Source organism: Neolamprologus brichardi, chromosome 22 (genome assembly GCF_056152115.1).
Source record: "Neolamprologus brichardi isolate AB-2024 chromosome 22, ASM5615211v1, whole genome shotgun sequence".
Taxonomy (NCBI): Eukaryota; Metazoa; Chordata; class Actinopteri; order Cichliformes; family Cichlidae; genus Neolamprologus; species Neolamprologus brichardi.
This window is the reverse complement of record NC_142124.1, coordinates 21,376,447-21,400,844: the sequence shown is the minus strand read 5'-3', so window position 1 is coordinate 21,400,844 and position 24,398 is coordinate 21,376,447. Positions and strand designations below refer to the sequence as shown.

The window sequence follows — 24,398 nt, the reverse complement described above, 5'->3', positions numbered from 1 at the left end:
TAATGGTGTAGGTCTAGTTTAAAATATGGCCCCTTCGTTTTAGTGTTAAGACTGGTTCAAGTCTCTGCATGCTGGAGAAAATATTTGACACAAAAAAAGAGACCAGCAAATCCGATCTGAGCTACAGTTGCATGGTGTCCTGATCGATCAAAGACAGGAGGAGCAGGTAATTCAGCTTTCATTAAGGGGCTGTACAGAAACTATCGATTATGCTGCTTGGAGGCTAAGACGTACTTTAGTCCACAACTGGAGTGCTGTTGTGACGCGTTGGGGGGGACGCAGATGGACCCAAACTTCAAAGACTCGGCCAGAGACAGTGCAATAAAACGCCTGGTCTGCTATACTGTCTGGCATTCCAGTTTTAATGGCTTTATGGCCGTCCAGACACAATTAGGCCGCTTCCAGAATGGCACCCATTTGTTTTTTCTTCTCTTTCTGTGAGACTGCGGTCTGGACAAAAGGCCCGAGCGGAAACGATCAGTTTTATTGGATTCTCCTCGATGGGGACGCGCAGGACTCATGGTCATTTGGAGGGATCCTTTGTTTCTACCTGGGAACCTTCCGCCCCTTGCTCCTTTGCCGGGCCTTCCTAAAGGAAAAGGCAGCAATAAAGTGAACAGCTAGTTTCAGACACAGCAGTGAGACTTGTGTCTATAAACACGAGTATGTTGCAACACCCGAGCATTTCTCCAAATCATACCCAAAATAAACGAAACGTCACCTCCGTGACATCCTCCTTTCTTTAATCTGCTGCATTCTATCGGATTCGGCATTAAAATAACAACGCCTGCGCAGTGCTGCCTCCCCAACGCTGCAATTCCCACGAATCACCAGAGGGTGGCGACACTGTTCTACATCACCCCTCTGCTTTTTGTAACACCCCCTCCCTAATGAGCCTGCACTGGGAACAAACTGTAGCAACATTTTAAGAGTCCAGAGGAATAATTTCACACCTTTTTACAGTCTCAGTGCAGAAGCTGCTTCATGAACCTGCAGCTCTGCGGGGGGGAATGAAACAGCCTGTGACTGCTGGATTACTGCTTGCCAAGTAGTCGCTCTGTTCACTCTTGTCGTCCTGTTGTCGTGTTTAAAGGTAAACGCCTTAAATTAAATAATTAGTTTAACAGCAAGACTTTGCTAAAATCTGCATCCTCCCGCTCAATTGTTCATTAATTATTTCAAGAATGCATATGTTTAAAATATGATATAATATATGATTTTTTCCACAGGGAATAATTAAGTTTACAATCCGTATTATTATTATTATTATTATTATTATTATTATTATTATTATTATTATTATTGCTTAAAATATTACTAAAAATAACAAAACTATTACCTTAAAATAATATTAGTTAATAATTACATTATGATATTAGTAAAGTTAAATAATTAAAAACGTAATATTACTAATACTACTACTGATCATTATTACAGACGGTAATCGTAATTATTTGAGGTAAAGTAGTGAAATCTAAATATTTATATTTACTAAATATAATATTTTTTTCAAGCATGATTTGTGGTAATTTATTGCCCATTTATGGGTAACAATATAATCCAATTTTACCAACAATACCAAAACAACAGGAACAACAACGATAATAATAATAATAATAACCGGTCATATTGCACGGATAGATAAATATAATGAAAACTAACTTGTGAAAATATGTTTTAATGGCACGAGCCATTTTGTAAGACCAAAAGAAAATATACAGATGTTTTTATGTGGTAGATGATCAAAAACTATTTCTTTAAGTACTACTAGATAGATAGATAGATAGATAGATAGATAGATAGATAGATAGATAGATAGATAGATAGATAGATAGATAGATAGATAGATGGGGTACTTGAAATAAAAAAAGGAAGCAGAAAGCTTATAAAATGATGATTAGTGATGATATGGCGAAACAAACCCATGAGAATTAAATTCAGCCAGTTACCCTCGGCTTATCGGGACCGTGTGAATTTCTTGCATGTGTGTTTATATCTGTGTGCGTGTTTATGTGTCTGAAGTGTTAATCCTACTCCGCAGTCCTGTGCCATAATAAAACCCACGTCTCTGCTGATTGGACGAGAGCGACCAGGCCGGGGTCACATGGGTGAGTTCTTTGGTCCAGAGTAAAATGGGGTTTGGTGTAAATCTAGGGTGTATTGCTGTCATCTATCACACTACCTCGTAAAAACGACACTGAGGATTCTGGGCCAACAAATCAGAGAGAAAAAAATATGAGTTCTTATTATGTGGATGGTCTTCTTAGCAAATCTACGACGGGCAGTTCCCTGTTCCCAAACGTGGAACGAGCTTCTTGCGGCATCGGACCCCGTGGGGACGACCATAGCTCTACTCGGACTGCTGCGGCCATTGCATTTGCGCCATCCCTCTCTGGAGTTTACAGCGTTAATAATACAGTGTACCAGAGCCATACTGTGTTTACCTGCGGCTATGGCCAGGGGCAGGACGCACACACGTCACACTGCAGCCCGTTTGACCAGAGCCGCCTGTTCAGCGACAGCTGCTGTCACCCTGGGACTGAACCCCTAACCTCGTCGCCGGACAAACAACACCGGATGTACCCCTGGATGCGACTATCAGGTATGTGCTGTTTCAAAGCCCCCGGGTCAGTGCTCTTACAAAACATTGTGATACTTAGACTGGCCGTTAGTGGTTCAATTAATTTCGTGAAGCCATTGGTGTTGCATGGAAAGAATCGTAAAACTTTTATTGCGCAACTAATGAGTTCTGCAGCCATAAATTCATTTGGCCAGCGCTTGTGTGTGTTCAGTACGCAGAGACCTTGCCGCTGGGGGTTTTCTCTGCACTCCTATTACTCTTACAGCCTCTTCTCCCCTTTGTGGTTGTAAAAAAGACCGGCCTGTTGTGTAAATCAGCTCTCCTGCACTCTGCAGCCCCTTTCTAATTGGTTCTGCATTGCAGAGGCTCTGGTATTTTCAGAAACCTGGATCAATATGCGCCACTACTGGCCGCTACACGGGGAAGAAAATGAAACATAGTAATATTTTTTGAAGTGGGAGCTGTAAGTAGTTTCTTCGGTGTGTAGAGCCTGGCTGGCTTTTAATTGGAAAGGCATGCAGAGTATCAAAGGAGGCATGAGCCAAACACCCCAGCAGGGCCACTTTAAATTGTTGCAAAGATGCTTTAAAAAAAAGTTGCGTTAGCGAATGCGTGTGTGCAGGTGGTAATTGAGTAATTACAGGCTGCAATTAAATATGCACTTACAAATGAATTATAGACATTTAAATCTGCTGGTTTTTATTGTAAGATCCAATTTTAAGAACACTTTAATTAAAAAAAATACAAATACAGTCCCACATTACAATAACGTTATTTCTGTTCACGCATCTCATCTTCCACAGATCCAAATCGAAAGCGAGGACGGCAGACCTACTCCCGACACCAGACGCTGGAGCTGGAGAAGGAGTTCCACTTTAACCGCTACCTGACCCGCAGACGCAGGATCGAGATAGCCCATGCCCTCTGCCTCTCAGAGAGACAGATCAAAATCTGGTTTCAGAACCGCAGGATGAAGTGGAAGAAGGACCACAAGGACGAGCCGAGCAACGAGGAACAGCACCGTGATATTCAGGCACCGTCGGAAGGCAGGGAACCCAAAAGTGAAGACACCCGAAGCGACCGTGTTGACTCAGGAACAACTGCAAAGTAACAGAAGAGATGGACAGAAAATCAAAATAAAGAAATATAATGTGTTAAATATTGTGTTGGAATGTATCGAATATAACTTCTGACATAACATTTAGGCACCAAGTTTCACTAATCCTTTGAGAGTAGCCTAATCCACATTAAAACACTACACTGCTTTTCTGGATTTCATATTTAAACTAGCACTAAAAATGCTTCACGTGACAAATACTAACTACCTACCCTAACTAGCCTGTATTTTTATATCCTCCGCATATGTCGCACAGGAGTACTACAAATATGGCACATTTTGGACTACAGACAACTACTACTGAGTTAACATTCCTTCAATAAAAAACGACCTAGTATTTACTTTATAATTTTCAAAAACTGACACGGAAATGTAAACACGAACTGAGCTGGTGATTTAATTGATGGTTTCCTGTTTTCCACCACGGTTGTATTTTCTTAAGGGAAGAAATACAATTGATGTGCCTTATTTTGAACCGGTAAAGGCAAATGTTTTAGTTGACTGATTTTGATAAAATAATTACTGAGTTTCTTCTTCGCCCCCCCCCCCCCCCCCTTTTAATTAACATGGATTTTAATCCGCCTGCTAGGGGTGAGGATTTAACTATCGACGCAAATATTTGTTTAGTTTTGCATGTAACCTACCTCAGATTCCTCACCCGCTCACTATACCGTCAGCGATTGTGCCGTAGGCTACTGTGAATATCTAGCTTTACAGATTAGTCTTTTAAATACATGTACCGTTATCCAGCTGGCAATATCCATAATTTTATAATCAGAGAAATATTCCAGTACAGTGAGCAAACGCTGCTGGCTTTCAATCAAAGTCTGCTAGGCTTGTAGTCTGCCCTGTAAATGAAGTGAACGCGCAATCATTTAATAAAAATTCTTTTACCCTCTCTATTTGGTTTCATTCCATATTCACCGTGTTATTAAAAAATATCCATCCAAGAAAAGGATTGTAATCGCGCCCTGGCTCGAGTAATATTGTGTTCACAGTTACCATTAAGTGACCTTCAGTGTGACCAGTACTGGGTTGCATGTAATGAGACATGTTACAGTCCATAATGGGGGTTAGGTAAACAGTGAAGTTGGGGAATGTGAGCTATGAGGATGCGAGATGGGACAGGCTGCAGATGAAGGGAAATTACTGTTGAACTCTGCTTTCCCTCCTCGCTGGGTAAGATGGCGCCTGACGCTGACCTGCCCTCCTCCCTCCCTCCTTTTTCTGTCTCTTTCTCTCCCCCCCGTCCCTCTCCCTCCAGCTCTGGGCCATAAATCCGTTGTTGTTTATGAAAATTTACAACATAGCCATACAAGTTTACGACGCGGCCCGGGTTCCTATTGGCCGCAGCTTGTCACGTGGCGGGGAGCCATGAACATGAACTTTTTTTTCGCCCCGTTTTTTATATTTAATTTTCAATTGCGGGATAGAGGAGCCTTTCATTTAACGGTCTCGGGCTTCCACGGGAACCTTTTCACAGTCGACCTTCGACATTTTACCATCTCTCACATCTACTTTTGGGGATTTTTTAAGGGGTCGGGGTGAGATGTTAGGCAGAACCTCGACGAGCAAGGAGCTTACAGTAAGACATGACTGGATCATTTGGGTGCCTAGGCGGAAAAATGAGACGAAGGAACCGACCCCCATGGAGAAACAAGCTTCCGAAAGGGGTCTCAGCCGGGAGACTTTTCTCTGTCACTGCACCTGCCCACTCCCTCCAGTCACCCCCCCTGTGTTTACATGCAGAGACCTTCACAAGGTAAGGCAGCTTACGCTTGTCAGCCGGTGCATGTGGTTGACAATGTACTTATTTGCATCTTCTTAAAGCAAGCAACTTACTTTATGGTTTCGCCTGCTTTGATTTTGGTTAGAGACTGAAATCTTGGAAAGAAATGGTTTCGTGTTACATTTGATCTTCATCAGGATTCCCATCACTGATGCTTTGTGTTCGTGTACAAGCTCTTATTTGATGATGATAATTATTATTGTTAATAATATTTTATCATGGCTATTCATTTTTGCAGTGATCTTAGTGTTGTTGTAGGCTGTCTGGATTGTATTTGTTGTTGTATTTAAATGGGGATGTGCTTTCGGGTGGGTGGATGATGGGCAAAGTAAGCGCTCTTTGACGCCCTCCTGTGGAGGCAGTGGGGCTATCGCGCTTGCAGCTCGTCGTGGTTTGTTTTGTTTTGTTTTTTTTGCTGCAAATGAGAAAGGTCGACATCTGTGCATCCACGTGTTTTATTCTATTGCCTTGTATGTGTGCATGTAGGCCTCAGCGTGATGTGCATGGGATTAATGAACAGGATGACAACCACTAAACATTATTAAACTTAAAAATGCTTTTTAAAATGATCAGATATTTTAATTGCAAAATGTTTCTTTGCATAGATGTTCTTGTTAGCGGTATTGCCGAGCGTAAAATCAGAGAGTCATGTATGTTGCTAGACTGCAATTAATATTTAATAAAATGCATCGACGCAAAAAAAAAAAAGAAGCATGCAATGTATCCCCCAATCAGTCCTAACAGGGTGATTTAAATGCATCAAATGCAGTGATAAATCTCCCTGTTGTAAGTCATTTCTGCATAAAGAGTATGATTTTACTTTCCTTTCGATTTTTTTGTTGTTGCTTGAACTACCGTAATTTCCTGAGGTAACACGTGGATTATAGGCCACGAAAAAGAAAGTGATTTTAAATGTTTGCTCAAAAGCTACTACGGGTGCGTGCGTCTGCAAAGTCGGATAGCACCGCCCCCCTTCCTTCACCAGTGACCATCGTACCCCCTTCACCCCTCTCTCAACCCGACAAGTCAGACACCAGCGCGCTCTCACTCCGTTGCTCTCCTTTCTGTTCGATGCCTGTGTTTTAGTTCCTGGGTGTGTCCCTGGCTCAACTCAGAGAAGTAATTTTCGTGGGAACTTTGTTGCCATTGGCCAACCATAAATCAGCTGTTGTTGCTCGACTGTTTAGCCAACTCAAACTCCGCGCATAGCGCTCCTCTCATTGTGGGCCCACACTGGGTGTGTAGGAGCCCGGTATTCACCCTTCCTAAAGTCGTGCCTTCTGGGAGTGTGTTAACGCACTCTCTCTCTCACACATACCTGGGACTGAATAAATCCATCTCACTGCTCCTGTCAATCCTAACACAGGAATGGGCTTGTGCTGGTCAAATGCTCTGCTCCGGGGAAACGGCATGTGGAGGAAACCTTAGGACAAGTCACTGCCTTCGAGAGGCGAAGGTGCCATAAAAATTCCACAGGGAGTAAAACAAACGGGAAGCGCCTGACTGCGCCATGCCTGTTACGCTTCTTTTAAAATTTGTGATTTCCTTCGTGAATTAATTTGAATGAAAGTCTAAAGCTGACGAACCGTTTTCAAATGGTGAATCGGTCCGGTTACAGCGTTAAACGAAGCTGGACCAAGTGTGCTGGGATTTATTGAGCAATGATACACGACTGCTGCAAGGAATAGCTTCTAACACATCTAAAAATAACATTATTGTTTATTATCAATAATATTTTTGACGGTTTAACTGATCGATTGCAGAGTTGTGTTGAGAAATTGTTTTGGGAATTTTTTTTAATGATCACAGTGGCACAAATGAGGAGAAAATCTCAAGATCGCCTTTTCTCTGTCGTTGTAAATACGTATGTGCTTTTTGTATTAACCCCTAGGAATATAAATATGCAGTTCAGCTTTCACCACACTCGCAAAATGATGTTAAAGTTTGATTGAGTATTCTACATTTCGAGGACTTAAAAAGCATCAACTTCACTTCTAAGCAGCAAATCCTTTCACCGTGTCATTTTTGCAATAAAGTCTATTTTTTCCACCCCTCCACCAATTTCATTAAATTCAAAAGTCATACTTAGCAAAGCCCCGGGCTTTGTAGTTTCTCGGGTTATAAAAAAGAAGAAATAATCAATCTTTAGCTTATATGTAAACAAATAAAAACACGAGAAACTGCAGCTTGGCATGATTGACTGTTTAAAGGTCAATATAGCAGAGGAGTCGCCGTTAAATAAGAGCAAAATAGCATCGGGTTTGGCGCAAAAGGCTTGTAATAGCTATCATCTGAGCATCTGTTCCATGGAGGCCCATAGTTATATATTTTAACCTGCTTATAAACGACATTCGTGTGTTCATATAAAGCCCATATTTATAGTTATTAATTTTTCAAAGTGGCGTAAAAAAGCAGGCCTCGGATAGCACTTTCTGTGGCTTTATTCGATAAAGTGATGTTTAGCTTTTATTCTTCCCCCAAACATTTATTTATTAGTCTTTTTTTAATTTTTTTTTTGCTCTTGAAGTCGTTCAAATATTTCACGATAAGGCTATATCATATGAGAGAAAACGCAGCTCTGTTGCGAATGGGCTTTTATTCTATTAAGTGCGCAGACTGTTTACACTCATAGCCCATCATAACATGCATAACGGATTCTGATCGAATTATTTCTGTACACTATCACCGCCGAGATTGCACTCTCAGCATGTCACTTGTTGTATTGTTCAGGAGCTTTTTTTTCTTCCTTTTTTTGCCGCAATGGTCGTTAACCTCCGAATGACCCCGTGTGCAGCCCACGCCTCGGAAAGCGCCGCAGACACGCAGTGCAACTGTTGAACCAGAGGATGGCGCACCACGACAATCCAAAACACCCAAAGCCTCGGCTCAGAGTTTGCCCTAGCCACGAGCGCAGGGAAAGCGCGCACCCTTTATATCCCACCCAGTATTTCCTGCGTGCACGAGTTTACCTCTGGAGGTCACCGAGCAGGATTTACGACTGGTCAACAAAAGCACGTGATTCTTCGCCATACCCCATATTTGGGTGCCTACGTAAGAGAGAATCAAGTCCATGTCCCACTCATTTCCATAATTCATCATAAATTGTGCAAGGGTGCTATAGGACGCGCTAAAGCATAAGAGCCACAAATCAAGAACACAGGTTATGCTATTTTACCGCTAAAAATAACCATCAAAAACAAGAGCAATACCTACAACAAGCAAACGGTGGAACTGTCAACAAATGAGCTCCTATTTTGTGAACTCATTCTGCGGTCGCTATCCCAATGGCGCGGACTTCCAGTTACATAATTATGGAGACCACAGTACGGCAAACGAGCAATATAGAGACTCAACAGCCATGCATTCCAGCAGGTATGGCTACGGCTACAACGGGATGGACCTAACAGTTGGCCGGACCAGTACCGGACACTTTGTGGGAAGCGAGCGGACACCGGGCTACTCCCCGAGTCACTCAGCGGCGACAACACCCGCGGTGGAGCCTGTCAGGTACAACCAGTCCGCAAACAGCACCGGGAACTCGTCTCTATCGCCTCCACCTGACTCTCTACCGTGCTCCTCGGTCGCCAGCTCGTCCCCAGTGACCGAGACACAGTCTCAGCACAGAGCTGTGAAAAACTCCATAACGACCCCGTGCTCAACCCCGTGCTCAAACTCGAATGGAGCCACGCTGCTGCTCAGCCGGGACTGTGTGTCCAAAGCTTCCCCTCTGGAGGAAGAGAAGCCCGCGGGAAGTGCACCGACAACTCCTCAAAATGTAACCGACTCAACACAGCCTCAGATATACCCGTGGATGAGAAAACTACACATAAGTCACGGTAAACTGCTTTGTTTAATAACGTCGTACTGATTTTGATCTTTTGCAAAAAACAAAAAGCTGTTGTCTGTTTGTTTAAAAAAAGAAAGAAAGAAAAGGGACGTGGTATCATCTTATTTAAGACATTTTATGAGCACAAGCCAAATTTTGGCCATTCTGGCGTTAAAGTGATAGAAAGAACACAAATAAACGTAGTTTTGGAAAAGGGGCATGTGGCGCTATGTGCACCTCTCACCTGTTTGGTTTATATTTGGTTAGCTAGACTATCAGGTACGGGATAGTGTAGCAACAGATGCGAGGATAGACTAGTTAAATGTATCTGACCCTTTTCTACACTTGATATTTACTAAATGTGCGTCTTAAAATGGTTTTAAATAAAAAAGAGGATACTTAAAATATTTTTTGCTATTAACCCTCTTTCTATGGACTTAGTAGTAAAAGTGTGTGGTACCTTGTTACTTGTAAGTTTTAACCATTCAAGCTCTACGAGGTGCCAGTCGTGTGGCAGCGATTAAGACATTCATACCTATAATATTACCAAACACAGTATTGTAAAATTGAAAGAAACGTGTTCAGGAAAGTTGGCGCAAAAGTAAAATTATTATTTAATTCTTCTGCGTCTGATCTGTTTTCTCTTTTTTGTGTGTGTACAAGATTTGTCTGGGCCAGAGGGGAAGCGGGCCAGAACTGCATACACTCGGTACCAGACCCTCGAGCTGGAGAAGGAGTTCCACTTCAACCGGTACCTGACCCGCAGGCGGAGGATCGAGATAGCCCATGCCCTCTGCCTCTCAGAGAGACAGATCAAAATCTGGTTTCAGAACCGAAGGATGAAGTGGAAGAAGGACAACAAACTGAAAAGCATGAGCATGGCGGCTGCAGGCGGAGGAGCCTATAGGCCCTGATTTTTACACCTTTTAATCCTGAAAAAAAGAGCACTTCAAAAAACAAAAAACAAAACAAAGATTGTCATATCAACTTCTCCTCCTATTCCAAAAAAAGCGCAGAGACTTAGCGAGCTGTGTGAGAGAAGGGACAGAGGAGTGGGTCACCCTATCTATAAACCTTCTTTATGTCCAACAATATAATTTCATTTTTATCCCTACCGTGGTTATGCTTATGTGAGTAAAATGCATTATGTACAGTTCTGTCTAGATTTAGAAGATGAAAAAAAGAGACATGAAAATAAATGTTTGCTTAAATTATTTCTTCTTCAGACGGGAAAAAAAAGTTAAATAAATAAAAGCTTGAAATGCTACCCGCCTAGCGCAAATAAATCCATATTTTCTGTGTGATGCACTAAACAATAACAGCTTAATAAGTAGAAGGTTCAGGTTGAGCTACATTTGTGTTTGACCTTTCTTTTCTCTGTATGTACTGTATATGTATGTATTTATTTGTTTGGTGTATTGTATCGAGTTGTCAGATAACTTGCTTCCAAAAGTAGAACCAGCAGTAAAAGCCTTGTGTGGTTATTGTATGTGTTGTGAACACACGTGGACAAAGGTGCCGACTCACCCTTGTATGTACATTAGCTGTGCCTTGTATCTTTCTTTTCTTTTTTTTTGTTTTCTTTTTTTTTTTTTGCAGGAGCTGCTTTTATTCTCTTTCTTTCCTTATGGTTTTATTCTTATATTTTTTTCTTTTTGCGTTCTTCACCTGGGCGCAATATCCGAGTAAAAGCGTGTTTTAGCTGTTTTTAGGGTCCCACCGTAAATCTTATCGCAATGTGTATTATTTCCATCGTGATAAGCTTTTTTTTTTTTTTTTTTGTAAATGTTTTTCAGAAGACTGGAAGTCAAACTATAGTATGATAATAATAATGATGTTCATGATGACGACGATGATGGCCAGAATAATAAACTTTGTACTGGAATGGCAACACCTCACTGAGTGTACGTTTTTGTCAAATCTTTCAGATTCAGGGCTGCTGTTTTATGGCGGAGAAGATTTGGGGAGTTTTGCTGGTTGATCTAATAATCTTAAAGCCACTTGTATGAGCTCTCAGAAAAAAACCAAGCTGGCAAAGTTTCCCCAAATCTCTTTGAATTCAACAGGTCCTCTCGTATTAAAGCATCCAGTTTTACTCACCTTGCTCAGGCGCTGGGGTCCTTAACTGACTTCAGGGGCCGTGGGTCCCCCCTTTGCGCACAGACTCCCGAGCTATTCCCAGAGAATTAGCTCGACTTTTCTTGCTGTAAACTTTATTAGGGCCGTTTCTGGTTCTCTGACATTTGGGTGCTAAATGAATGGGGGGTTTGTCTATGAATTCGATCGTAAAAATCATCCAGAGAGCGGCCAGATAGGCTCACTGGCCATAAACGGTCACGTGGTAGCCATTAAAGTAAGTTTTATGGTTTTGGGGAGTTGACAGTATATTGCACATAACATATAATCGCACTGACGGCGAGGCTTCGTCTGACTCTCTCTTTGCAGGCTGTAAGTGTTACTTGACCGGTACAGACCAGCTCTATTGCTCAGTCTTGCCTCAGTATGGACCGGACGTTCTCCAGGATGGGGACCGCGTCTGTGGGTAAGTTTCACCAGACTAGACGGTAGCTTGAGAACAGCCAGTCTGTGTTAAACAGCCTTATTATTGTATTCGCTCCCTCTATCCGTCCCTATTAGTCCATTACACTAATTTGTCAGTTGTGGAGTGCTGAATACTGGTCTCGGCAGATGTTGCGCAGGGTTGGGTCCAGCTCATGGCTATTTAATTGCTTCCTTCCCCGTGTAACTTGTTTCCCTCCATCTGTGGTGTAACTCATAATCCATTTTTACATCTTGGATAATTATCTGTGTCCATTTCCACCCCCACAAACTTCAACTTGTTGTCGTTTTATTACATTGGAGAAGTCACAGAGCGTGCGCCAGAAAGTTTCCAGGGGGCTCGTGGAGCGTGTAGATTTCCTTGATAAAGTTAAGGGTTAATGCAGGCCTACAGATTTACAGCTCGCTTGATTGGATTCTGTATGTGCTGATGACTTCTGAAACTTGTGGGTCCATCGCTAAAACAAAAGTTGCAGTTGTTATGCTGAGGGCTGCATGCGCGCCACATGTTGGCACGGTATTTGGCTTTAGGGCAGGCTGTAAACAGTGTCAAGTAAACACAACAAGGGAAGAAACAACAGCAGGGACACGTTTAAAAGGAATTCCGTTTTGTGTCAACCAAGTTGGTTGAAAAGTTCAGATGACCTCTTAAAAGTCACTCTCGCTTTGTGGTGATCTTTTGTCCGAGCAGAGTCGGGGCCAAACGGGTCACTAGTGGACACAGATTCACAGAAACATGATCTGAAAATGAAAGTGTAAACTGTATATTGGGTTTTTTCTTTCTGTGGAAGAACTGGTCTCATTTTTACATTTTTTTTCTATCCCGCACTGCAGGATGTGTTACTGGATACGCGCCTTCTCTTCGTTGAAATTTTCGGTGCAAATACGCACGAAATCGAATAAAACTGAAAATATTTTGATCTTATAAGTCTTATCATGTTTTGCCAGCCAAAAAACTTGCTGAATGTCTAGTGAACTTTGGTGAATTTGTTGATTCAGCGGGTTTTCAAAGGCCATGCTGTCCGCCAGTCTGAATAATTTAAATATCAAAGGTTCTCTGTTTTTGTGCAGAGGCCTTCATCATTTTTTTTATTCATCGGTGAATTCTAAACCTTATGACACGAAAACAAATATTTATATCGTCAAATGACTTTAAATCGTTTATACTTTAATATATGTTCACCAATGCTGGTAGGTATTTAAAATCTTGGCACCTTTAAAAGTGTCTTGGATTGCTTAAATTGTTTTGATTTCTTCTCATCATTATCATCAAGAAATCCAAAAATTCGGCATTTGCATTTTGTTCTCCCAATCTTTGAAGCAGTGCTTTGCGAGTTTTTTGTACGCGTGTGTAAAGTAAACGCCAACCTAACAGAAACACAAATTTATACTCTTTCCAGTTTAATTTGAGACATATTGAAAATAAAACAGGACGGGTGGAGGAAGGCTGTTTGGAAATTAAAATCCTTGCCAATATTTCAAAAGGAGATATTTCGACAGGGCCCCATGTGCGGCATACTGCCAGGCAGAGAAAGAGAGAGAGAGAGAGAGAGAGAAAGAGGGGAGCGCAGCAGGTTCATCTGGAGGTCAGCCACAGCACCAAGATAAATCTGCATCCTCTCTGAGCCACCAGCAGAGCTCGCTTTAGGCCAAGTTCACTGTCACCCTGCTGCATAGAGAGAGAGGAAAAAAACCACAGTGGCACATCCGCGGTAGCGCGCACACGCACACACTCACGTTAATGACACGTTTGCTTGGCGTTGCCTATAAGCATAATGCGTAAAAATGAAATTACCAAAGGATGGAGAGCCTGTGGTAATATCCTGCACGAGAGGAAAAGACTGCGCAAGAATAGTGGGAGGAAAACTTGCAGTGTTGCCTTCAACAAAGACTTTTGGCTGCTGTGGTTGCTCTAACACTAATGAGTGATTTGCATATTTTACGGCCCTATTAGTCTTGAGTGGGAGCCCGCCGGATTTATCTTACGTCTTTGGGAACATCACAAAGCTACAATTGCATTTTAGATCTTGTGATGGCATCTTTGCTGCTTATAATTTTTTTTGACAATGATCATTGTGATGGCATGAAATGTAGACATTGTTAAAATCAGCTTTGTCGTTTCAAACGGTATGGAGGGATGCGCGGGGGCGGGGGGGGGGGGGGGTATCTCACTGGGCTGGGGCTGATGAGAGCGAGATAGCTGCAGAAGAGGAGGAAAAATTGGGGTCAAAAGTTTACGCGCTGAACAACTCTCCGTCATCTGTTCACTCGGAGCCTGATGCCAGCCTTATAATAGCGATCTTGACTCTCCACACAAAAGACAGAATAGCTTTGCATTACATATGTTGCATGGTGCACTCCAGGTGAACCCTGGATGCGCAGTGACCTCGCGTTTGAAACCGGGGGAGGAGACCCCCCACCCGTCCCCAGCAACAAGATTGAGTGGTTGGCGTTTTATTAGGGCGGCTGATTGGTGAATTTCCTTTGAATAAATTGCATTTGATATGTTTGGGGACGAGGGCAAAATTAGCATTTTGAGGATTGATACTCTCGACCCGGTCACAGGGTAATGCGAAGGCCCTCAGCCCCCAAAATGAGCCCCCGGATCCCTTAAAAAACATTTAGCCCCACTCTTCCTGATCAACTGAATAGAAGCCTTTAAAAAAACTGAAATGGCACAGATGTTGCGCCTCATAAATAGACCGGCTTAATATATATATAGATATATAGTATCAATATATTGTAGTTTTGAGGTTTTTTTTTTCATAAGGTCTACTTAGTGGCATTCAATGAAATAAAGCTATTTTAAGCAAGTTCAAATAGTGAACGTTTTGTGAAAGTTGTAAGGGCACAATGGGAACGCGACAATTGACAAGAATAATAACAAATAACAATAAATGTCGATTTTTTAATTTCAAAAATACATTAAGGTCTTGCTTCTTCCTTTAATCTTAATACTGACTATACACAGTCAGCAATAATTGCAGAGAAAAAGGTTAAATAAATAAATAAATAAATAAATCTATTACATGAGCATAAAATCAGTGTAAAAAACAATTCTTCTTAAAAGAACTAACAAAATCTGAATATATCACCATTTTCGTTTTCTCTGGAACCTCTTTTTAACACGTTAAAAAGAGGGGGAAAAGAAGATAAACATTTGAAGGCACACATATTTAAATCAAATTCATCAGTGGAAAATCTACACAATTGCAGGCCTGCGTATTCTGACTGGTAGAAAATCAACACATTACGCTTATGTGTCGCTTATCTACTTAAAAATTTTCTGCGCCTTGCAAAGGATAGGAGCGTTTAAATGTCCAAAAACAATGGGATGAGCTCCGTTCCACATTCTTTTGATTCAAAGTCTTTTTTTAATAATTTCATTGAAAAGTAAAAAGTCATTAATGACGGACAGACAGCGAATTCGTTCGCATTAAAAACACAAACAACATATGCTGATTGTACACACGTTTTATTCTCATAAATGACAACATGCACTGAACTTTTTTTTTAAATGTCTTCAGTTCATTTTATGCAAATATCTACACTCAGTGTTAGACATTGGTTATCTGTATATTCCTTGCTGCTGTGGCTCTCCTTGAAATGCATGTCTAATAAATTAACCTTTAAAAATGTAATTGCTTAAACATTTTTTGCTGCAGTGAGTCCGTGGATTATATTTCTTAGCTTTCAGGTTCTGAAATTCTACTGCAAACCCCCTTCCACGTGGAGGAATAAGTAATATGTAGTTGCTCGTTTAGCAATGAATCCTCCAATAGTTTAAGCTCTTATTAAGTCTAATCAAAATTAGCAACGGTAGACAAAGGTTAGTGACTGTTCCTTGCATTTTGGAAAACCAATTCTTTCTTTTTTCTGTGTTATGGCTTTGGACGCTAGGCACACGGCACACTATGCTTAAGGATATATTTTATTATGAGCGTTTACCCATATCCAAATGTTTCCATAAAGGCAAAAATGTGTTTTTTTGCCCGAATCTCTTTCCCATCGTGCACGTAGAAAGGATTTTTTTTTTTTTTTTACTCCATCGTCATTTAGAGCTCCATATAGACAAGAAACCTTGTGAGAGCCATCTGCAATCTGTCACCATTGTCACGGCACTTCTCTGATAATCTAAATTTACAGTAAACTGTCAGCAAAGATGTATATTGGTCAAATAGGCCTTCAGTTCCGTGAATATGCTCTGAAAGCACCCTGCCCTTGTACAAAGCTTATTTTGTCCGAGAATAAAATTAAGGAAAGATTTCTGAAACAGAATGGGGTTTAAATACAAAATTATGTGTACAATGTAAGTCAGTATCACGTAATCCAAATACTGTCCATTAGTCTACTGTCCACTGAATACTTTGACACTATACAGTAGCAGGACCTTACAATATATATATACATATATATATATATATATATATATATATATATATATATATATATATATATATATATATCACTCACACACCAATTACGCCTAACATTATGACAACTGGTGAATGAATGAAAAGTTAGCTCTCAAAACTTTGATTCACTTTAATATGAAAAAAGGCTTTCATAGAGTAATATAAAAATACATATAGCAACAAGTAGAATGAACTGTCCATCAGAAGTCGGTTTTCACACAAGAATAACTTACAGTAAGTGGATAATAGCCGATCTGAACTGGCCCATATTTATACAAGGTATATATATATATATATATATATATATATATATATATATATATATAATAGAATGGCAGTGGACTGTAAATTTAGATATCATGTGAAGTCGTCTTACCCGTTGACATTATGTTGACATATTGCCTCTCAGGTGGTCTCTTGGCCATAAGGATACAGTGGATCTTTGGCGCAAAGTACAGCAGCTGCCATTTACAATGAGTTAGGTGCAGGAGAGCCTGTGAGATTCATAAAGTAGCAGCTTTGCCTTGCAGCAACAGTGTGCTAACAAGAAAAGAATGGCAATTTGTTTCGAGAGAGAAAAAAGGCCTTCGAGTTTTCAGTCCTCCGCAAGAGCATATCCAAAATCTAGAAGTTTAGTTATTGAGAAAAGCTGAGAAAAAAATCATAAAAGAAAGTAAAACATATACTACTTTAGCCGATCTGCAGTTGATCTCTTTAGTTTTGAGGTCCCTCTTTTAAATGCAAACTTCTATCTTCTGATCTATGTCATGCAATGCAGTAGTAGTTGGACGTGTGAGCTTCTTAAATAGCTCTAGGTAATTTTGCACATTTAAAACTCTTTTGGGGGACCATCCTGGGCGCTGACCCGCGCTAAGTGCTCCCCCCAACCCAACTACCCAAAGCTGAACAGAGCCCGCAAAACTGAAGTCCAAGTCCGGGGTGAACCCCGGGTCACTGCGTCTAACAGATATGAAAATGTCGCCTCTTTGGAAAAAGGGCACGCCTTGTTGTTTAACAAAGACTGTCAATGGGCAAGATTAATCAGAAACAAAATGGAAACGGTGTCACTATGGGGTCAGGCAGAAGTTATCTCTGTTTAGGGGAGCGAATAGAATAGAGGGGGGACGAGAGAGAGAGAGAGAGAGAAAGAAGAAGATAAAGAAAATGGGAGAGAAAAGAAAGCTTAAAATATTTCCGAAAATTTGGCCTCTGGTTTCTCCATGCAGAGGCCTTGTTGATGTGGACAGCGTGGATCAGCTTTATGAAGAGCTGCTGCATCTTCAAGAAACTCAGATAAAGTGTGGAAGTCACCTCGGACGTGGAGAGGAAACTGGGCCTGGACGTGATGGCTGCCGGCGAGATGAACGGTCAGAGACTTTTATATCATCTAACAAGCAGTCAGGAAAACAAGAAATTATACTTTACATTTTATGATTCCAGATCATGTTATTATTATTATTATTATTATTATTATTATTATTATTATTATTATTATTATTATTATTATTATTATTATTATTATTATTATTATAGGTTTCTTGGTAATACTGAGCACACTGGACTTTTCTTTAACTGTTACTGTTACAACGCAGGACTGCACTGAAATCTGTGCAAACTGCTCCTTATAACGGTTTTAAATACTTCAAAATTTATTCAGAATTAGAGAAAAATGCTCAGGTATAAGTCATTTTTGCTGTGCAGACTAGTTGGAGCTGGCAGGTCTTACTGTACGTGCAGGTTTAAAATCACAATGTTTTGTTTTGGCATCTGGCTGTAATGCAAGACAGGTGCCTTCACGTGTTTGTCCGCTGTTTGGACGAGCTTTTCCCTGACATGTAACGCACAGAGGCTGTTAAGCCACAGAATGCGTGCAAGTAACACTTAGCAAGTTTGCAACGTGATATTATCAAACAAACAGACCAGGAATAGCTTCAGATCACTGCCATGTGCTGGCGAATAAGGGGGAAAGTGCAATTTCGAGTTTTTAATGCAACAGCACTCGCCAAAGGAGGTGTCGTGCATTTATACACATTTGTGCAACTTGAGCAGCTCGTGCTTTTTTTTATTTGCAGCATATGTGTGATCTTCTAGGTTTTTATAGACAAGCAAGCTTTATGCGCATGCTTTGATGCTCGCATAGAAGCGGCTCGTCAGTGCTGGGAGTAAAGCTTCTGCATTCACCGTGCCTTTGTCAGTAATTTGAAGGCTGTTATATTACACAACACTACAGTTTGCATTGCTGTGCTGGCCTTTTTTTCTTTTCTTTTTTTAACCCCCCTGCAGTTTCTCTTTATTAGGATGCAACAGATTAAAACTCCAACAACCTCTTTCCCTGTTTGTTGGAAATGGCGTTTTGTTTACGAAAAAAACCTTAAGGGTTTGAATTTCATATCTACTTTCTGTTTCAAGGGAGGCGGATTGTTTTAAGCGCAGGAAGCCTCGCCCGCATAAGTTTGGTCCCGTGCAGTAAACAACTTAGTTGATTGGTTTTGCTTTATATACCGTGATTTAATAAGGAAAACACTAACGTAAGCCAGTCCAAGCAGTGTTGGTGGTGCCAGTGCCATGCTTTCCATTGGTTCCTGTTTACATGATGCCCACAGGACACGCCGTGATTGGTGGCTCTTCACACGTGACCAGGCAACTTTGTACATTTGACAGGGAGTAGGAGGGTTTTGTGGAGATCAGAAAAACGACAGCGCGATAAAAATTAGTATTGTTGCACTTCACAAATTAATGACCATGAGTTCCTACTTGATAAACTCCAACTATATCGAGCCTTCCTTTCCTCCATGCGACGAATATCAGCAGAGCGGATACATCCCTAACCCCGGTGATTATTACGAGCGGCCAAAAGATACGGGTTTCCCCCATCACGAAGAGCCATCCTATCCGAGGTCAAACTACACAGAATCGGGATACGATTACGGTAACGTCCCCGCCACCGGACTCGACGATTTCAACGATGGGCATCACGCGCAACCGCAACCGGTTCCACAGAGCCACGGTCCTCGCCTCACGGCGGCCCCAGACGGTGGCGCAAACGCCAGCAAAGACTGCAGCCTCGCCACTGAAGTCTATCCCGGCGTAGCGAAGGGCAAGGAGCCGGTGGTCTATCCTTGGATGAAAAAGGTCCACGTTAGCAGCGGTGAGTTATCATCACGGTTAAATAACTGAACCACTGAGAAACAACCACTGGAACACACGCAAGCCTATTGAGGCAACACTAGTAGCAGCCCTTACAACAGCAATTTACGACTATCGAGCAGCAGGGTCGGTAATTAAGGACCCTCGTAAATTTTATTGCCTGTGTTCGTCTGTCGGGGCCATGTGCCTTTGTTGCTTTTTAACCCAAACTACCTCCACCACTGGAGCCGAGCCAAAGTAATATTCAGCCCCGCTGTTTTTGTTAATCATTTCCTAAGCTTGATCTGTCCCTGGATGCGAGTACTTGTGCACTCGGCATCTCCACATTAAGGTCATGTCCGTAAACTGAAACAAGACAGAGTGTAGAACAAGCGACTGCAAATTTCCACCAAACCCACAAATTCGTGCACGATTTTCAAAGCTAGAATGTGTCCAGTGGCGGATTTAAGGGTTTTGGAGTAAACGCAATCAACCTGCATGTAACACCTGCTTGCCTCCCTGTCTATGGCTTTCCCCCCTCCCAGTCAATGCCAGTTACAATGGAGGAGTGCCCAAGAGGTCCCGCACTGCCTACACCCGCCAGCAGGCTTTGGAGCTGGAGAAGGAGTTCCACTTCAACCGGTACCTGACCCGGCGCAGGCGGGTGGAGATTGCTCACACCATGTGCCTGTCCGAGCGCCAGGTCAAGATCTGGTTCCAGAACCGGAGGATGAAATGGAAAAAGGAGCACAAGCTTCCCAACACTAAGATTCGATCCTCAAGCTCGGCCTCAGCTTCAGCCTCGGGGGCCCAGCAGCAGCAGCAGATCAAAACAGGCCAGCAGCTTGTCCCCACGCCGTGCACCGCAGGTCTATAGTGCATGAACGAACCCCCCATCCCTGAAAACCCCAATCCAGACTGAGATGGCAAATAACACAAGTGGAATTTGATGGACCGATTCTCAGTATTTTACACACACACATGGTGGTATCTCTTTCACCTTGCCTCTGCTATTGGGCCCCTGTCACGTCCTTTGTGCCCTTACCCCTCTCTCCGGTCGTCCTCGCCCTCATCATATAAGCTTGAAATTCACCTTTAATTGCCACGGTGGCAACTGAAGTGTTTATATATTTGTTTATTATTATGAAAGAAGGATAATGCACATCAAACTTGGATGAAATGTATAATTGCAGTTAAAAGTGAGTGAGGTAAAAAAAGTAAGTTTGACCTCATTTTTTCTTTTCAATGTTCTCTTTGATATTTCCTTTTCTTTTCTTTATTGTTGCTCATGGAAAAGTTTTAATATACTTGAAAGATATTTAGCGAGACTCTATAGATGCCAGTTAGAAAACCACACGGCATTTTATTTCTCAATTTTTTAATTTTTTTATTTTTTTTTAGAGGCATGGCATCAGTCAGAGTATAGCAGTGTAGTATGTGTGTGTTCGAGTGGGTTGGTTTACTGTTGAATGTAGTCCAGGTGACTTTCACATCTAATGTACATAGACAAATCACAATGATGGCACAATAAGGAAAGCGTTTCGTCAACGTAAGTTTATGTTTGTTGGTGTCATATGGTCTAGTTTTATTTGTGCTATAGTGCGTCCATGTTGTGCTGTGTTCTAAACTGTGAATATTTGTATATGTTGTCTCAGTAATGGCCGTTGTGATGTAGGCTAGTTTAGAATAAATCTGTCCTTGTGAAATAAATGTGTGCTTCACTTATAAGGCTGACATGGCTTCGGATGTTTTGTCACCGCAAATACGAATTTCACTTTCACGACATTCAAGGTGCCATTTTTTTAAAAACTGATTCTCATTTGTTCATTTATATTTTTGTTCATATTTTTTGCAGAAATTAAAACTTTGAACTCACATTGTTTATTTTGGTTTACATTGAATTTCTATTCGGTGTGTGGACTATTGCGCTCTGGTTTTGCTTTTGGTAAGAAATCCAGCCATTTGAGATGCGTATAGTGGTCACATTGTGTTGCAGTCCCGAACAATTTGCCTTGCAACATGTTGGCAACATTGTGGCTGCGTTTTCTTGCACTTTTTAACACTTTGCCAGAGTAGAAAGAAAATATTTGCGATAAATGTTTTTTTTTTTACAGAAAGGTTTCATTTGATAGTATTGCGCACCTCCGTTTTAATACATTCACGGTTGATCCGAAAAGATATTTTCACATTACGAATGCGCAAAATCGCTTTAGAGTGAAACCTAAGAAATGCAATGCCATGAACAAACTTTGACAAAGTGAAGGCATGTCTTATGTCTTTTTGTTACTGCTGAGTGTTCTGAACGCCGTGCGCGTTTTCGTGGATTAGGCTGAGCTGTGACAGAGTATATCAGGCAGGTATCAGCTGATAGCTCCAAAGCTTTATAGGCTGTACTGACACGGGAATCAGACCAAACCCAAACTGTTAAATGTATCCGGCAACACATATTGTTCTTACTTGCCATTACGCGCTGTGCACCAGAGTGTGAGTGTTGGTCACTACCTGCTACATCCAAACAATAGAGAGTTCAGCTGGAGGACACGGCCGGCACTGGCCAATCACCGGCTTAGAGCACTTCTTCTGACCCTTGACCTTTCGACACACACAATGTTAAGACCATATATCAGCACCGAGAACTCCAAGAGCTTTTTCTTCTCATTTACGGGATACCCAAAGAGGGCGCGGAAACAAAAACTGTGATTGTAAGTGTGAATCGGAGGCATGAGACAGCTCTCCTGCAAATAATCACTGAAACGTGCCTGTCAGTGCACGAAGAAAGGGAGCAGATATGAGCAGAAACGGATAGATGTTATTTAGTATGCTGGCACTGATGGTTTTAGCCCACTGATTATGCCACTAACTGCACAGTGGATGGGTCTGCAATGAAATAAATGCAAAATTAATTGGAGTTTTTTTTTAATCCTCAGAGTGAGAAATAGATAGTTGTACATTTTCGTGTATGCTTTGCTTATTGAATGTTACCACACGCAATAAAAAAATGTGTTGTATGTTGCCGCAGACATCCTGAAGCTCCCCATTACTGTGCAGCAGTTGCTTCAGATATGGAAACTGTGCAGGAGATGACGCTGAGGCTGATTGGCACCAATTTTGCGCAGACTCCAAGAAGTCCAATTCTGCATAAATTACAGATTTCAAGTCATTTGAGTCGCGAATAGAGGTCACTTCCAATGTACTGAAATTTTAATTCGCCCGTTCACGTGACTCGCTGAATAATGAATGCCCCGGGGTCAGAAATAGATGTGAAATTCTGACTTATTTTCATTTGAAGTGATCCGCAGGGTGCGAGTCAGATCTCTTCTCCTCTGACAAAACTCTGTCCGCTGGACACAGACCGGCATGACTTGTGAGTAGACATGGTTGCTTCTTATTTTATTTTATTTATTTATTTTTTTTTAGCTTTGCAGTGATATCACAATTTTGCATACAATATCCCGGAAGTGCAGTTTGCGCCATGATCTTTTTGTGCATGTCACTGAATATTGCAATGGAAAGAAACCTTTCCTGTTATTATCGCGCTTTGCTCTCTATGGTCCTCAAATCAATTTTAAAATCGGATCCATATACATTTTTATTGTTTGGAAAATATACATATATATGCCTTTGACATACAGGGTAGCCGTAGCTCAGGTATTCGAGCAGACGGGCTACTAATCGTAGTGTTAGAAGTTCGATCTCCCGACCCCTCCACACGTGCCGAGGTGTCCTTAGGCAAGACACCTAATCCCAAACTGCTTCCAGTTGAAGGCTAGCACCGTGCATTGGAGCTTAGGTGCCAAATTGCAAAGACAATGCATAGCGCTTAGTTTACCAAGTACTATGTAAGTGCAGACTATTTAGCCTGCTTACTGGACCTCCTATGGACAACAAGAACAAGAGCATTACGATGGTCACATTCAGTCTAAACTTTGCTTTTAAATACAGATTTTAACTGAACACAAATCTGTTGTAAAATAATTAATACACATATAAGTGCAGAGGTAAAATCTACTGCGTGTGTTTCTGTGTCTCTCTCTGTGTGTGGCAACTGAGACGCTTCTATGCAATACAATTTTAATGAACCAAAATAAACAGTCAGTATTTATGTTGGCAACGTTCAGCTCCAAATAACTGCATGCACTAAACCACGCATCCCAATAAAAATAAATAAAAGTAATATAATATTAATAGCAATCTCGAATGATGATAGCAAATATTAAACAGCGTTATTATTATATTGCTTTAAACCCTTAAGTGTAAGAAATAAATGGAAAATTCAGTAAGAGTGAACACAATAGTCAAGTTATTATTATAACTTGTCCGTAAACTGTCCGGAACGGTATTTATTATTATTATTATTATTATTATTATTATTATTATTATTATTATTATTATTATTGTTGTTGTTGTTGTTGTTATTGTTGTGAACGTAAGGCTATTTCCAAAATTTACTTGCAACTAAAGCTTGCTGGGTCATTTCCAATAAAAAAAAAGCCAGGAGTCTGTTCAACATGTAAATTAAAATATCTTTATTACAACAATCTCATGCAGAAACATGTCAGTCGTCCTAGTCCGCCACAGTGTTGGTGTGGGCTCATCAGAGGTGGCTCCCCTCAGCTTCAGGCGTTGAATTTTGCTTTAGCCTTGATGTTGGGCTGTGTAAACCTCGCAGAAAGAGTTATCTTGGTCTGAGAGTGTCGGTAACCCAAGCCCGGCTGTTAAGAGCTCCCAGTGTCAACATTGTGGGAAGATATGGACCGCCGTCTGGCTAATATCCAGAGGTCTCTGCCTCTAACTCCTCTTCGCTGACAGTGATAAGGAGCCTTGATTTGTGTAAATACCTCTGATACAGTTGTTTAATGCGAAAACAGCCCGAGATTTAAAACATAATCAATCAGCTACTTTTGGCTCAAGGAGAAAGTTTTAACTGCTTTATTGTGCTTTGTTTTCTTCTTCTTCTCCCGAACAAAATGCAAATCTGGAAAGTA

At 41.3% G+C, this 24,398-nt stretch overlaps 3 protein-coding genes across 3 annotated transcripts; all 3 read left to right on the top strand.

The window, feature by feature from the left end:
• Positions 1-922: 922 nt before the first annotated feature.
• On the top strand, positions 923-3,711 carry LOC102787439 (homeobox protein Hox-A7). The gene is made up of 3 exons (XM_006787602.3): positions 923-1,093; positions 2,042-2,602; positions 3,385-3,711. Exons 2-3 carry the CDS (start codon positions 2,236-2,238, stop codon positions 3,690-3,692), a joined length of 675 nt encoding a protein of 224 aa, XP_006787665.2. The 5' UTR covers positions 923-1,093; positions 2,042-2,235; the 3' UTR covers positions 3,693-3,711.
• A 4,728-nt stretch (positions 3,712-8,439) lies between these two features.
• On the top strand, positions 8,440-11,765 carry hoxa5a (homeobox A5a). Its single transcript, XM_006787603.3, has 2 exons — positions 8,440-9,323; positions 9,977-11,765. The coding sequence occupies exons 1-2, from the start codon at positions 8,729-8,731 to the stop codon at positions 10,225-10,227; spliced, it is 846 nt and encodes a 281-aa protein (XP_006787666.2). The 5' UTR covers positions 8,440-8,728; the 3' UTR covers positions 10,228-11,765.
• Positions 11,766-18,386: 6,621 nt separating this feature from the next.
• Positions 18,387-20,312, top strand: hoxa4a (homeobox A4a). Its single transcript, XM_087834554.1, has 2 exons — positions 18,387-19,435; positions 19,959-20,312. The coding sequence occupies exons 1-2, from the start codon at positions 19,024-19,026 to the stop codon at positions 20,288-20,290; spliced, it is 744 nt and encodes a 247-aa protein (XP_087690680.1). The 5' UTR covers positions 18,387-19,023; the 3' UTR covers positions 20,291-20,312.
• Positions 20,313-24,398: the final 4,086 nt, after the last annotated feature.

Bases quoted from the DNA above. Each gene is read 5' to 3' on its own strand.
- LOC102787439 (XM_006787602.3), top strand. From the start codon at position 2,236: ATGAGTTCTTATTATGTGGATGGTCTTCTTAGCAAATCTACGACGGGC. The intron at 2,603-3,384 runs GTATGTGCTGTT...CATCTTCCACAG, and splicing joins CCCCTGGATGCGACTATCAG to ATCCAAATCGAAAGCGAGGA.
- hoxa5a (XM_006787603.3), top strand. From the start codon at position 8,729: ATGAGCTCCTATTTTGTGAACTCATTCTGCGGTCGCTATCCCAATGGC. The intron at 9,324-9,976 runs GTAAACTGCTTT...TGTGTGTACAAG, and splicing joins AAAACTACACATAAGTCACG to ATTTGTCTGGGCCAGAGGGG.
- hoxa4a (XM_087834554.1), top strand. From the start codon at position 19,024: ATGACCATGAGTTCCTACTTGATAAACTCCAACTATATCGAGCCTTCC. The intron at 19,436-19,958 runs GTGAGTTATCAT...CCCCCCTCCCAG, and splicing joins AAAGGTCCACGTTAGCAGCG to TCAATGCCAGTTACAATGGA.